General features: G+C 45.7%; 1 protein-coding gene across 1 annotated transcript in view; it reads right to left on the bottom strand.

Annotated features, from left to right (window-relative positions):
• Positions 1-10228: 10228 nt before the first annotated feature.
• The window catches only part of LOC100064510 (adhesion G protein-coupled receptor E2), a 39134-nt gene continuing 37235 nt past the window's right edge, over positions 10229-12127 (bottom strand). The window contains exons 13-16 of the mRNA XM_023645190.2: positions 12041-12107; positions 11691-11782; positions 10624-10792; positions 10229-10538 (exon numbers count right to left, since the gene is read on the bottom strand). Of these exons, the coding sequence (XP_023500958.1) occupies positions 10422-10538; positions 10624-10792; positions 11691-11782; positions 12041-12107 (445 nt within the window). The 3' untranslated portion in view covers positions 10229-10421. The remainder of the gene's footprint in view (positions 10539-10623; positions 10793-11690; positions 11783-12040; positions 12108-12127) is intronic.

The raw sequence follows: 12127 nt of genomic DNA on the forward strand, positions 1-12127 counted from the left end.
TAGCAGCATTTTTGAGCATTTGTGTTTATCTGCAGTCTCTCTACAATGGGGACACATCCTGGCTCAGCTACGTGCTGGCTGCGTGAACATGGACAAACTAGTGCCCATCCTTAAGCCTCACTTTCTTCACCCTAAAGTGGGTGTAAAAGCTACTGTGCTTACAGAGTTGTTTGATGTGTAAATAATCTATTTGGTCACTTAGCAAACAGTGATTGATCCCTTCCCGTGAGTCTGGCCCTGTGCTATGTGCTTGGTACTCGATACCCAATGGGGAGGCAAAACACACACAGCTCTAACTCCTTAGAGCAGAAATGTGGTGAGAGAGACGTGTGAGTTAGCAATTGCACAAAGGAACAGAGCTCAGCACAAACGGAGGCAAGCGCTACGGAAGAAATGAGCACCCTTAAAATCTTCTGTCCAAGATATAATCCTTGAGATGTTAGTTGATATATAAACGGAACTTTTTTCAATTTTTATAAACTTGGACTTATTTAAAGGATTGAAGAAGAAAATTGGTAATTTCTTAGGATGATGCTAAGTGAAAATACCTGAGAGTCAGGGTAAAGATAAATGTAACTGACAGAGGACATCATGTGTGGCAGAAATCATGATGCCGTCAGAGGAGTGCCTGGAGCTGGCGAACTCTGACCTCACTCATAGGGTTCCACCCTCCCAGTGGTGGCGTCTGAGTGAGTGGTAGTCGACATGAGCAAAAGCCTCCTGGACCAGCTCCAAGCCAGGCTCTTCAGCCTCAGAACAAGCTGGAGGGGATGAGAACCAAGTGTGCCCCAGGGGGTGTTACCCACTTCAGTGTGGGTGACAGGAAGTCAAAGGACGAGAGCGAGAGACAGAGAGAAACATGCACATCAAGTCAACCATGATATTTTCACCGTGAGATTCCTGGCACTTAGTTTGTCTTTGTGCTTTTCAAACATTTCCAATGTTCTGTGTTTTTCCTGCATTGCTTTTGAAATCAGAAAACCATCCTGTGTTCTCTCCGAAGAAGGAGTCAGTGCTGGATTGATCATCCCAACATCAGTTGCTTGAAGGCGTTCCATGGCACATCTGCCCATGGATGAGGGGCAGAGAGAGAGGTGTGGGCACAGCTGCTCCTTCCTCCTCTTTTCTTGGAGGAACTCCTGAGACTGGTCTCTTCACCTGGCTCCTAGAGGCTCCCGCCTCTTCTCACCACTTCTCAGTCCTTTTCTCCACCTCCCTCCCCACTCTGTCCTGCAACCATCACTGTGTTCTCCTACCTTTATCTCCCTAGTCCAACTACGTCTGCCACCCCTACCCTATCCAAACCCCTTGCCTGTCCCCTAATTGTCCCATTTTCTCTCCCATTCCAAGCTCCCTAGTTCAGTCACCTCCGTGAAGCCCAGAATCCCCCTGCCCCCAGCTGCCAAGAGCATTGGGAACACTCTGATTCCTTCAAATGCCCATCAGCTGCTTCTCTCCCTGGTCTCCCTGGCCCAGCCTGCCCATTCTCTCCATGCTCTCCCTCATCCACATTCCAGCAGCAGCCTCTCCGCCCCTCACCTGGCCCCCTGAGCCCTATCAGGTAGCCAGACCCCTCAAGCCTTCCTGTCTCCCTCTCACGCTCCACCCCATATCAAAGTTACTCTAATTCCTCTCTGAATCCTCACTCCTTTTCATTCGTTCGGGACCCTCGTACTTCACTCCCTTCTTTGTCAACCACACATTCCAATTTCTCATCCTTGTCCCTGTCACCCACCCTGTTTGTACTCAGTGGTCCCAATCACCTGAGAACCATAGGACCTCTGTCCATCCTGGATTGCTGGGTCCGTAATCTTCAGCATATCCTGAGTTCTCCCAGTCCAGGCAGCTCTCCTCATTTCACTCAGGCCCCCAGACCTCCCCAATTTATCACCCCCTCCCCTCCTGTTCCTCCAGTTGCTGTACCGCCTCAGACCTACGCCGCCCCCGTCCCGCAGCCCCAAGCCCTCTGAGGTCCCCATTCCTGCACACCTCCCTGTATCCTCTGCCCCTCCTGGTGTCTCCCATGCTCCCCTGCTCCTCTCTGTGCCTGCAGTTACCCCTGATGAAGGCTCTCTCCAACTCGCCGTTGCCTCCACTTTCTCCTCAGCCCCCCAGTGACTCCCCAGGACTCCCAATACCAGTCTCTCCCAACACAATCCAATTCCAATCAGGTCCCCTCACCTTCTCCCCAACCTTCCCATCCTCATTCTTACAATTTCCCACCCACTTCCTCCCAGGGCCCTGTCCTCATCTCACTATCAGTCTTTCGAACTCCCACCCCAGAATGCCCCAGAGGAAGACTCAGTGATCCAGCTCGGTCCCTCCCAGGTTCCTGCAGTCCCGAGCAGCCCCAATGCCCCTCCACTCTCTCCATTTTTCCATTCCTTCCCCAATACCCCTCCTTGCATTTCACTACTTAGCTCACCCTTCCTAAGCTGAGGAACTTCCACATCCAGGATCCTCACTCTTGCACGCACAATCTTAGGACCCAAGTGTCCGGCCTCTTGGCATCTCTGAGTCATCGCTGAGATTTGAGGACTCCAAGTCTGCAGATCCTGCTGTTTGTAGTTTTGTGGTCCCTGACTTAGACACTTCCGGTTCTGTGAACATGGGCTCCTTAACTGCTGGCGTCCGACAGCTTCTTGTTATATACTTCTTGTGTCTGGATTCTATGTTCTCCACCAAGGGGCTAAATCCTCAATGAGTCCCTGTTTCCTCATCCACATGGTGACCATCAGAACCAGGAAAGGGCACAACCAGTGAGGGGAGCTGTCACAGCAGACCCCCAAAGTGGAGAGCTGAAGGGAGAGACCTCTTCAAGCATTGCACCTGCTCTCTTTGATGGGCGTAGTAATGTACTGAAGCCCTGTCATGAGAAGTGGAACCGCACTTCAGAGCCTGTCTCATGGCTGTTTCTAGCTCAGTGACAGAGTTCTGGATAAACGAGCTGGGGAACCCCCAAGCTAACTCGTCCTGGTTAATTCTTGTTTGTCTTTGGGTTTCCTACCAGAGCTTAATCTTTATTTTCTCAGTTAACATTTAAAAATAACCCACAAGGAAATTATTATTGTTATTCCCGTGATAAACAAGGATAATATATTTAATAGATTTTTAAAGGTGAAGATATGAGGGCAAATGCTGAGATCTGCCTCCCAAACTGTAAACATCCTGGAATGCTGCCCTCACTTGACCGAGAGCTCTCTCCCACCTGCCCTCTCCAACCATGGCTGGTTCCACATCTGCCGTGTCCCCACAGAGCTGTGTGTCCTTAGACCACAGTATCTACTATACTGCATTTTCTTCTTCTTCTGGTTTTCCAACTTACAGATTGATGTGGACTGAATGTTTGTGTCAGCCAGTAAATTCAGGTGTTGAAGCCCTAAGCCCTGATGTGATGGTGTTTGGTGATGGGCCTTTGGGAGATAATTAGGGTTAGATGAGAGCAGGCCCCTGATAGCAGGATTAGTGCTCTTTAAAGAAAAGATGCCGAAGAGTTTCCTTTCTCTATCTCTCCATGCTAGAGCTCGAAGAAAAGCCCATGCGAGGACACAGCGAGAAGGTGGCCATCTGCAAGCCAGGAAGAGAGCTCTCACCAGAACCCACCCTGTCAAACCTTGCTCTTGGCCTTCGCAGCCTCCAGACCTGTGAGAAAGTAATTTCTGTTGGTTAAGCTGCTCAGTCTGTGGTTTTGTTACGGCAGCCTGAGCTGACCAATACATAGGTCCTCACGATTCCTGGAGAATAAGATGATGTCTGCCTTGTTAATTTTAGTTTCTTTCAGTTTAGCATGATGCCTATCCAAAGAGTAAGTGCTCACTGAATATTTGAAGAGTGAATGAATAAATTGGTGTTGGATGAGGAGCTCCCCAGAGCACCCATAATATCTCCATAGATAAAGATTTACGAAAACATGGCCACGATCATTCATTTTTGAGTGTCTATAGCCGTTTGCATGCTACAGTGGCAGAGTTGAGTTGTTGCTGTAACTATATGGCTGTGATGGTTAATTTTTGTGTCCTCCTGACTGAGTCACAGGACACCCAGATGGCTGGTTAGGCATGATTTCAGGGTGTATCTGTGAGGTGTTTCCAGAGGAGATTAGCATTTGAGTTGGTGGACTGTGTGAAGCAGATGGCCCTGTCCCATGAGGATGGGCATCACCCGATCCACTGAGGGTCTTCATAGAATAAAAGATGGAGGAAGTTGAATTGACTCAGGCTGAGTGCTGGAGCTGGCGCATCAGTCTCCTGCCCTCGGTGCTCCTGGCTCTCAGGCTTTCAGGCCCTGATGTTAATCTATGGCTCCCTGGCTCTTAGACCTTCAAATTACACCACCGGCTTTCGTGGGTTCCCAGATTGCCAGTGGCAGACTGTGGGACTTCTCAGCCTCCATTATGATGTGAGTCAATACCTCATAATAAGTCTTTTCGTATTTCACATTTATGTATGTGTGTGTGTCTGTGTATCCTATTTCTCTGGTGAACCCTGAGTATTACACTGGCCCACAAAGCCTAAAATATACACATCATGATCTGAGCTTTCAATATAGCTTCATGTGAGGAGGAAAGGAGATTGAGTCTGTGAAATAGTTTATGCTTCAAGTGTCCAGTTGCAGGACTTAGTTTATAAGAATCTTTCAGCCTCTGAGTCAAGTCCATGAAGGATGGCCTGTTCTCTCCTGATCTCAGCCTTGCACACAGTGAGTAATCAATATTTTTGAGTGAGTGAATAATGAAAGACATAGAAAACAGAACAAAGAAATTTGAAAATCCAGACTATCATGTGAACATTCCTGATCTTTTAGATGTTGTTGGTTTGAAAATACCTTCAGGCTGGTGTTCCTGCTCATAGACTTTCAGCATCTGGAAGAGCATTTGCAGGATGGAGAGGCTTCAGAAAAGGGCTTAACCCAAAGAGACCAAAGAACTAGCCCTCAGCTGGCCTTTTCTGTGTGGAGTACTTTCTGAGCATACTGTGAGGCACAGAAAAGTTCCAGATTTCACAGGAATCCAGCATGAGCATGTCCACCATGACTTCTTCCACATTGCTGACACGATGGGTTTCTTGAAACGCACACCGCAAAGTCATCCTTCTCCTCTTCTAATGGCTCAAAGAATAACAGTTCTGATTTCCCATGGGAGAAGAGGCTATAGTTCAAGAGATCTTTCAATACACCTGGAGAGAAAATGTTTTAGACATGATGTACAAGACCATAGACAGAGAACTTAAAAGTTTGCTTTGGAAAAAAATAGAAAATTTAGGAAGTAATCAAAATTTCTGTGCCAGATGGATTCGTCAAGGCAAGACCAAAAGGCCGTATCAGATTGCCTTCTGCTAGACCCTGGTCTTTCTCAGAAATCCCATCTCCCTACGTTTCCTAACCCCCAAGTTACAGAAGACAACAGCAATTAAATCTGCTCCAGAAAATTATCCATCTGTTTCAAATGTGTTTCCTGCTCCCTCTGCTTCAGGGTTTGTGAAAAGGTGCTCTACGCCTGGAGTCACGTAAGACGGCAGCTGAGAAATGAGTGAAATGTAGGAAGGACTACCTATAGTTATTCACCTAAGATAGAAAGGAAAAGGCATTAAATTCCTTTCATGCCCTTCTTCTTTCCACCCCCAATGTGAGTTATTTATTCCTATGTGCACAGGAAGCTAAGCAAAATTTCTGAAATTTAGATGGGCGACTTCACCTGCTTATCTTTACTCAAAAACTTTGTAAATACTGTACTTCAGGAAATTACTCAGACCTGAGAACAAGAGAAACTATTTTGTTTTCCTTGGATGAAACTTCAGGAAGCCATGGAAGGGATGCCAAATGAAAGGGAGACACCTTTACATCTTTACACAGCAGAGACACTAAATTTTAGGAGATCATAGAAGGTAAAATTACATTAAGCAATGAATATCCTTGGTCCTTTGCCCATAGATAGTACATGTACGTGATGAGATTACTCAAATTTTGGAAGGTTTCATTAGCTATCTGATGCCATTGCTGCATTCCTCCACAGAAAGGGTATGTTTCTTTGATTCACTGTGTACATCATCTCTGGGCAGGAGGAAAATTGGTGGGATGAGAGGATGATAAATATTTGTTCAAATATCTATCCTATGAGCCAAATTTTGATGGCTCTACAATAGGTAAGCTAAACCTTGTACAATAAGTATGGTAGAGAGGAAACTGATCCACCAAAGATGCTCACATTCTCATCTCTGGATTTGTAAATATGTTACTTTACATGGAAAAACAGATTTGCTGATATAATTAAACTAAGAATCTTGAGATGGGAAAATTATCCAGGAGTATCCAGGTGAGCCAATGTAAGCACTAGGGTTTTTATAAGGGCAAAGGGAGGCAGCAGAGTTGGAGTCAAAGACAGTAAAGGAGATAGAGTGACAGAAGCAGAGGAGAGAGAGACCAAGAGACTGAAGATGCTACGCTGCAGGCTGTGATGATGGAGTGGATGCAGGGCCCCCTAGCCAAGAAGTGGAGGAAGCCTCTAGAAGCTGGAAAAGGTGAGGAAACGGACATTCCCCTAGAATCTCCAGGAGGAACGCAGCTCTGATGACACCTTGATTTTGGTCCCTAAGACCGATTTGGGACTTTCCACTTCTAGAGCAGTGAGATAAATGTGTGTTGGGTTCAGCAGTAAGTCTGTGGTAATTTGGTCCAACAGCAAGAGGGAACAAATACATTCAAAATATAGATGTGGAAGAATCAGTTTTCTGGGATTCTGGAGTGAGGGCAGCTCCGATTTGGGTGAGGGACTCCTGGGAACCAGCTCCCAGGGATGAGGATACGGCCTTGCTGAGGCTGAGCTGACTCAAGAACACGAGGGACAGGTACTGTTAGCATCCCTCTAAACAGAAAGGCGTGGATCACTTGCTATGTTCTTCCTGAATGAGTGGAAGCCCTGAGTGGGACAGGCCTGTGGAACAGCGAGAATTCAGCCTCTCAGATCCGTGGGTCCCTCCCTTACGTGTTCAACATCAACTGTACTGAGGGATGCTGCATTCGCTCCTGCTCGGTTACATTGTGCATCCTTGACTGAAGCAACATTTACTGTGGGGGGAATGGTCATCCCCCTCCCACCAAAGCATGATTCACTTGAAAGCCTCAAATGGAAGCAGTTAATTAGTTCTGATTGGGCGAGACTCAGAAAACTGTCTCATTTGTACACGGGAGATGAAGGGGACGATTGAGGACTTAAAATGCTTCTCAGTTTGACCAAGTTCACATGGCACGTACTTGGTAGAGCTGCTATTTCATTCCAGATCTGTTTCAGTCTGGGAACTAAGATCTCCACAAAGCTCTTGGATCATAAAGAAATATTAGGGTGTTGACAGGTAGACATGATGGTTAACAACAAAACAATAAGTAAGGCAGAGAATTATCTTGAAATTCCCAAGAGAAAGAGGCACCTTAAACTGATCAATAATTTATTCTAATATTTTACCTCCATCATGCTCAGGAAGTTCATTCATTCATTTGTTCATTTGTTCAGTAAGTAACTATTGAGCACTTGGGAAGTGTTAGACGTGGAGAGAGATTGAAAACAAGACAATTCCTGCCTCTTCTGCAGCTGCAGTTTGTTCATTCGTTAATGTGATCAGTCATGCAGCAATTATGCATTGAGCATTTCTACAGACCTGGCCCTGTGTGAAATGCTGAGGATGCAATAGGAAGGAAAAGCAGCATGGTGCCTGCTGCAGCTCAGATCTAGAGGGAAGACAGACATTAACCAGATAGTGAAAAACAAGAGTGAAATGACTCTGACAGATGCTCTGTGGGAAAGGCACAGTGGCTATCAGAGAGAAAAACCAGAGAGTCTGACCTATTCTGAGCAGGCAGAGAAGGCTTTTTGGGGGAGTTGACGCATGAGCTGAGATCTGAAGGCTTATATAGTTTTGAGCCAAGGGAGACATAAGAGTGTTTCAAGAAGAAGGAACATGTACAAAGTCTTTATTCCAAAGAGGCACGGTGAATCTAAAAAATTGGAAGAAATCCCATGTGGCTGGAACAATGGTGAGTATGTGGCAGATGAAGCTGGAGAGGTGAGCAGGAGACAACCCAAGCAAATTCTCATTGATTATGGATTCGGGGTTTGGTCCTATATGAAATGGATTTAACAAAGGAGTGACATGATTCCATTTGTGTTTGAAAAGCTCTCTCAGGCTTCTATGTAAAGGATGCATTGGATGGTGACAAGAATAGAAAAGGCAGGTCAGTTGGGAGGATAGTGCAGTTCGTCAGGCAAGTAAAGATGGCAGCCTGGCCAAGGAGGGGGTGATGGAGATTGAGCCAGCTGGACATATTGGGCACATATTGAGAATATGGGAACAACAGGACTGGGGCTGGTCCAGTGGCATAGATGTTAAGTTGGCACCCTCCGCTTCAGCAGCCTGGGATTCACCTATTCAGATCCTGAGGGTGGACCTACAACCGCTCATCAAGCCAAGCTGTGGTGACATCCTACATAGGTGAACTAGAAGGACTTATGATTGGATATACAACTATGTGCTGAGGCTTTAGGGAGAAAAAAAGAGGAAGAATGGCAACAGATGTTACCTCAGGGTCAATCATCTTTACCAAAAAAAATGAACAAATAAATAAAAAAGGGAAACCTAAGATAAAAAAAAAAGAACAGCATTGTATAATGAATAGGTTGTGATGGGGAGTAAGATCATTGTTAAGTGTAACTTTCAGGTCTCAAAGATGTGTCACAGGATGGATGTAGTGCCATTCAGAAAGACAGACACCATCGGAAAGAATTGAATTAGGATAAAGATTGCAAGTCTTATATATGAAGGACGAGTTGAAGGTGTCTTTGAGATATCAAAAATGTCAAATAAGTAAGTGGAGATGTTCCTCTAGATCTCAGAGGAAGGGTCAGATCTAGAGAAACATACAGAGGCATCATTTGCATCGATATGTGACTGAATCTAAGGAATGGATGTGATTGTTTAGGAGGAAAGAATTTAACGAGAACTGAAGTTTTTCTGCAACCAACCCGTTGGATCGAGCTGTAAAGGAGACAGAGAGAAAAGCTAGAGAGAATGGAAGAAAGACACACAGGGGAGTGTAAATAGAATCTATAGGGGATAAAGATGGAGAGTTTCATGAGAAAGGGGTGAGGAGTAGTGTGGGAAGTTTCTGAGAAGGCTTTTAGGAACACAGAGATCACTGTAGGTCTAAGAGATATATGTTTTGGTGGAATCATGGGGGAAAGAAGCCATATTGCATGGGGTTAGGGAGTGAGTTTAAAGCAGGGAAATTGAGACACAGAGAAAAGTCAACTATCGGCTGGTAGCTAGAACAGGGCCAAGTAGTACATGTGTGAAAAATGGAAGAAAACTAAACATGTTTCCTTAACTTTAGCAAGAACACTGTTGAGAAGGTGAGGGAAGAAAAGAGGGAGGGAGGAAGAGAGAGAGAGAGAATGTGTGAACAATAACGCGAGGATAGTTGATAAGGCAGGAATGATGAGATCCAAAGCACAGGTGGAAGCATTGTCTTCAGAAGGAGAAGGGAATTGTGTCGATGACACAGGAATGTGGAGGGGATGCACGCTGACGTTTGGTGGGTATGGTGGATTGTGTGAAATATACAAAGCATCGTAATGTCTTTGATTTTGTCTGTGAAATAGGTGATGAGAACATTTTCCGAGAAAGGGGGAGGAGAGAGAAGATTCAACAGTGGAGCCAGTGCTGGGTGAACAAGGTAACAAGAGAAATGCACAAGGACTTCCTGGCAGAATCCTAGACTCCTTTAAATGGTAAGGACAACTCAAGGGATTTCATAGAAGATGGAAGAGTTGAGAAAACATAGGTAAAAGGACTTTGTAAGTTTAAACCACTGTGTTGGTTCTTTGTAATCTGTGCCATGAATTATCCCATGTCATTAATGCTTTTCCTTCAAGGTTTTGCATAGTGTAGAAGCTGTTGAAAATATGAGGAAGTCTTTTTAAGAAAGTCTAAAATGCCAGCTAACCCTTATGTCTGTTTAATTCATAAATATGTGCATCATTTCCTTCCATTTCCCCCTTTTTGTGAGTGCTGCTGAGTGACTGAGATAGAAGGTGTGCAGAGAAGGATAGAACAATGTGGCTCTGAGTAGAACATGCATCACTACTTTGGATCATTGATTTTTGCTTATCTAGTTAACCAAGCACAGCACATAGCAGGTATTCAGTAAGAGCACTGATGTATAAAGGTCAAGATGAACACAGTTCCCTAAGCAAAATATGTTTATTAAAATAAACTTTTAAACTGAGACCACTGCTAATGGTTAATGAGTCCAGGAGTAAGTCAAACGTGAGCCAGCCTAGGGCATCATCTGCTGTTCACCCAGGTTGTCCAGTGTGATAGGTATGGGCTGCTCGGGCAGATCAGTTGGTGAAGTATTCTGGGAGCAACGCATGATCATACTGTGATGGGTTTGGAGCCATCAGACATGGCCCTGCTGGAAAGCGTGAAAGTCTCAGACTCAGCTTTGGGTTTCCTGACCATTTTGAACCATTTCCCGTATTGTTCCCGAACCTGCGGAGGAAAAGCATACTCTGGATCAGCTCACTGAGAGAGGTGAGGATGGGATGAGTCCTGGGCGGCAGCTGGAAAGTGGTACCTGCTGGCTGAGGAGGCAGTACACCAGGAAGATGAAGACGCCCTGCAGGCTGTTGATGATGGTAAAGAGGTAGGCCATGACGTGGGCAGCTGGACCCACCTGCAGGATTCCCAGACACCAGGTGCATCCCAAGATGAAGAGCTGAGCTGTAGCTTTAAAAGTCAGCATCCTGTGGAGGAGGAGAAAGGAGGCTCCTGAGACACCGAGAGCAACAAAACCAACGCCATTCACATCTCCACCCCATGGATGCTCCTGCCTTCCTCTGCTGGCGATGAGTTCTCAGGCTGCACTGTGATCATATTTGACCTTTGCCATCAATGATTCCCCACAATAGAAATGGCACTCAGGTACAGGAGGGCAGTTTGATTTAGATTGAGGAGGATAGTGATACTTCAAATGTAAGTTTCAAAAATTTTATGACTCTCCACAGGGATCCCTATTTTCACTCAGCCAACACTACTGAGGAGGTACCGTGCATCGGGCTCTGTGCTGGGGCCTGAGCATAACAAATAACAAATGTAACATTCTATTTCCATTTGGAAAGGATGATGATAGGAATATAGAAGAAACATCGTTAAGCTTCCACAAGGGTTCCTGGAGCAAAGGGCTGCCCAACCTCCTAGATTTGATGTTGACTAGGATTCTTTCCAGAGAGAGGAATGGACGACGGGTGAGAAGTAACCTGAACTGATGGTGTTGTGTGAAAATGTAGGCTGGTGTGGGAGCAGGCACAGAGTTTTCTAAGTGCTTCATGGGAACATAAGTCTTCTTTGCACTTTTGTCATGGGACTGCTGATAAAACTCCAAAGAATGTTTATCAACCAATGTCCGTTCTTCCTGCTGCTGAGAGAGTAACAGTCTGGGCTTAGAGATGGACGGAACATTTTGGCTGTCATGTCAGCCACACACCCCTGAGTCTGAGCTGGCTGCCACAGAAGCATAGCTGGGTCTGTTTACTCTGGGTTCTCAGAAGACCCTGAGAAGGGGCAGCAGGGGCTGCTGAGGCACATGGCTTCACTCTTGGGACCACACGTGGCTGTGGGCTGTCACCCTCTCCTCCGGCTTACCTTGTGTCCTGCAGGGTGGACACATCACTGTTGAGGGAAGAGAGTCTGCTTTTCAACATCCAGAGAGTCATCAGAAAGAAAACAAAGTTGACCTTCAGGAAACCACAGAAGGATTATTGATTAAAATTCCAATCTGTTTCTGTATCCTAGCCTGTCCAACATCAATTCCATTCTTAAGTAGTTTCCACATTTAGTAAAAGTGTTAGAGTTTGTAGTTTTTGGAGCAGTCTCAGAAAACCAAACCAAATCCATGACAACCCAAGGATATTCCAGCTCATCCACCCCTTATAATTCTGCCCTTCTAATGACCCTCAGCTGAGCATTAAGGATGCTCTGAAGTCATCACTCACAGAGCAGATGGCACAGACTGGTCCAAGGAAGCCCCATATAAATCCACTTTCTGAGTGGAGCCAGCAGCTGAGCAAGAGAGAGAATAA

Source organism: Equus caballus, chromosome 7 (genome assembly GCF_041296265.1).
Source record: "Equus caballus isolate H_3958 breed thoroughbred chromosome 7, TB-T2T, whole genome shotgun sequence".
Taxonomy (NCBI): Eukaryota; Metazoa; Chordata; class Mammalia; order Perissodactyla; family Equidae; genus Equus; species Equus caballus.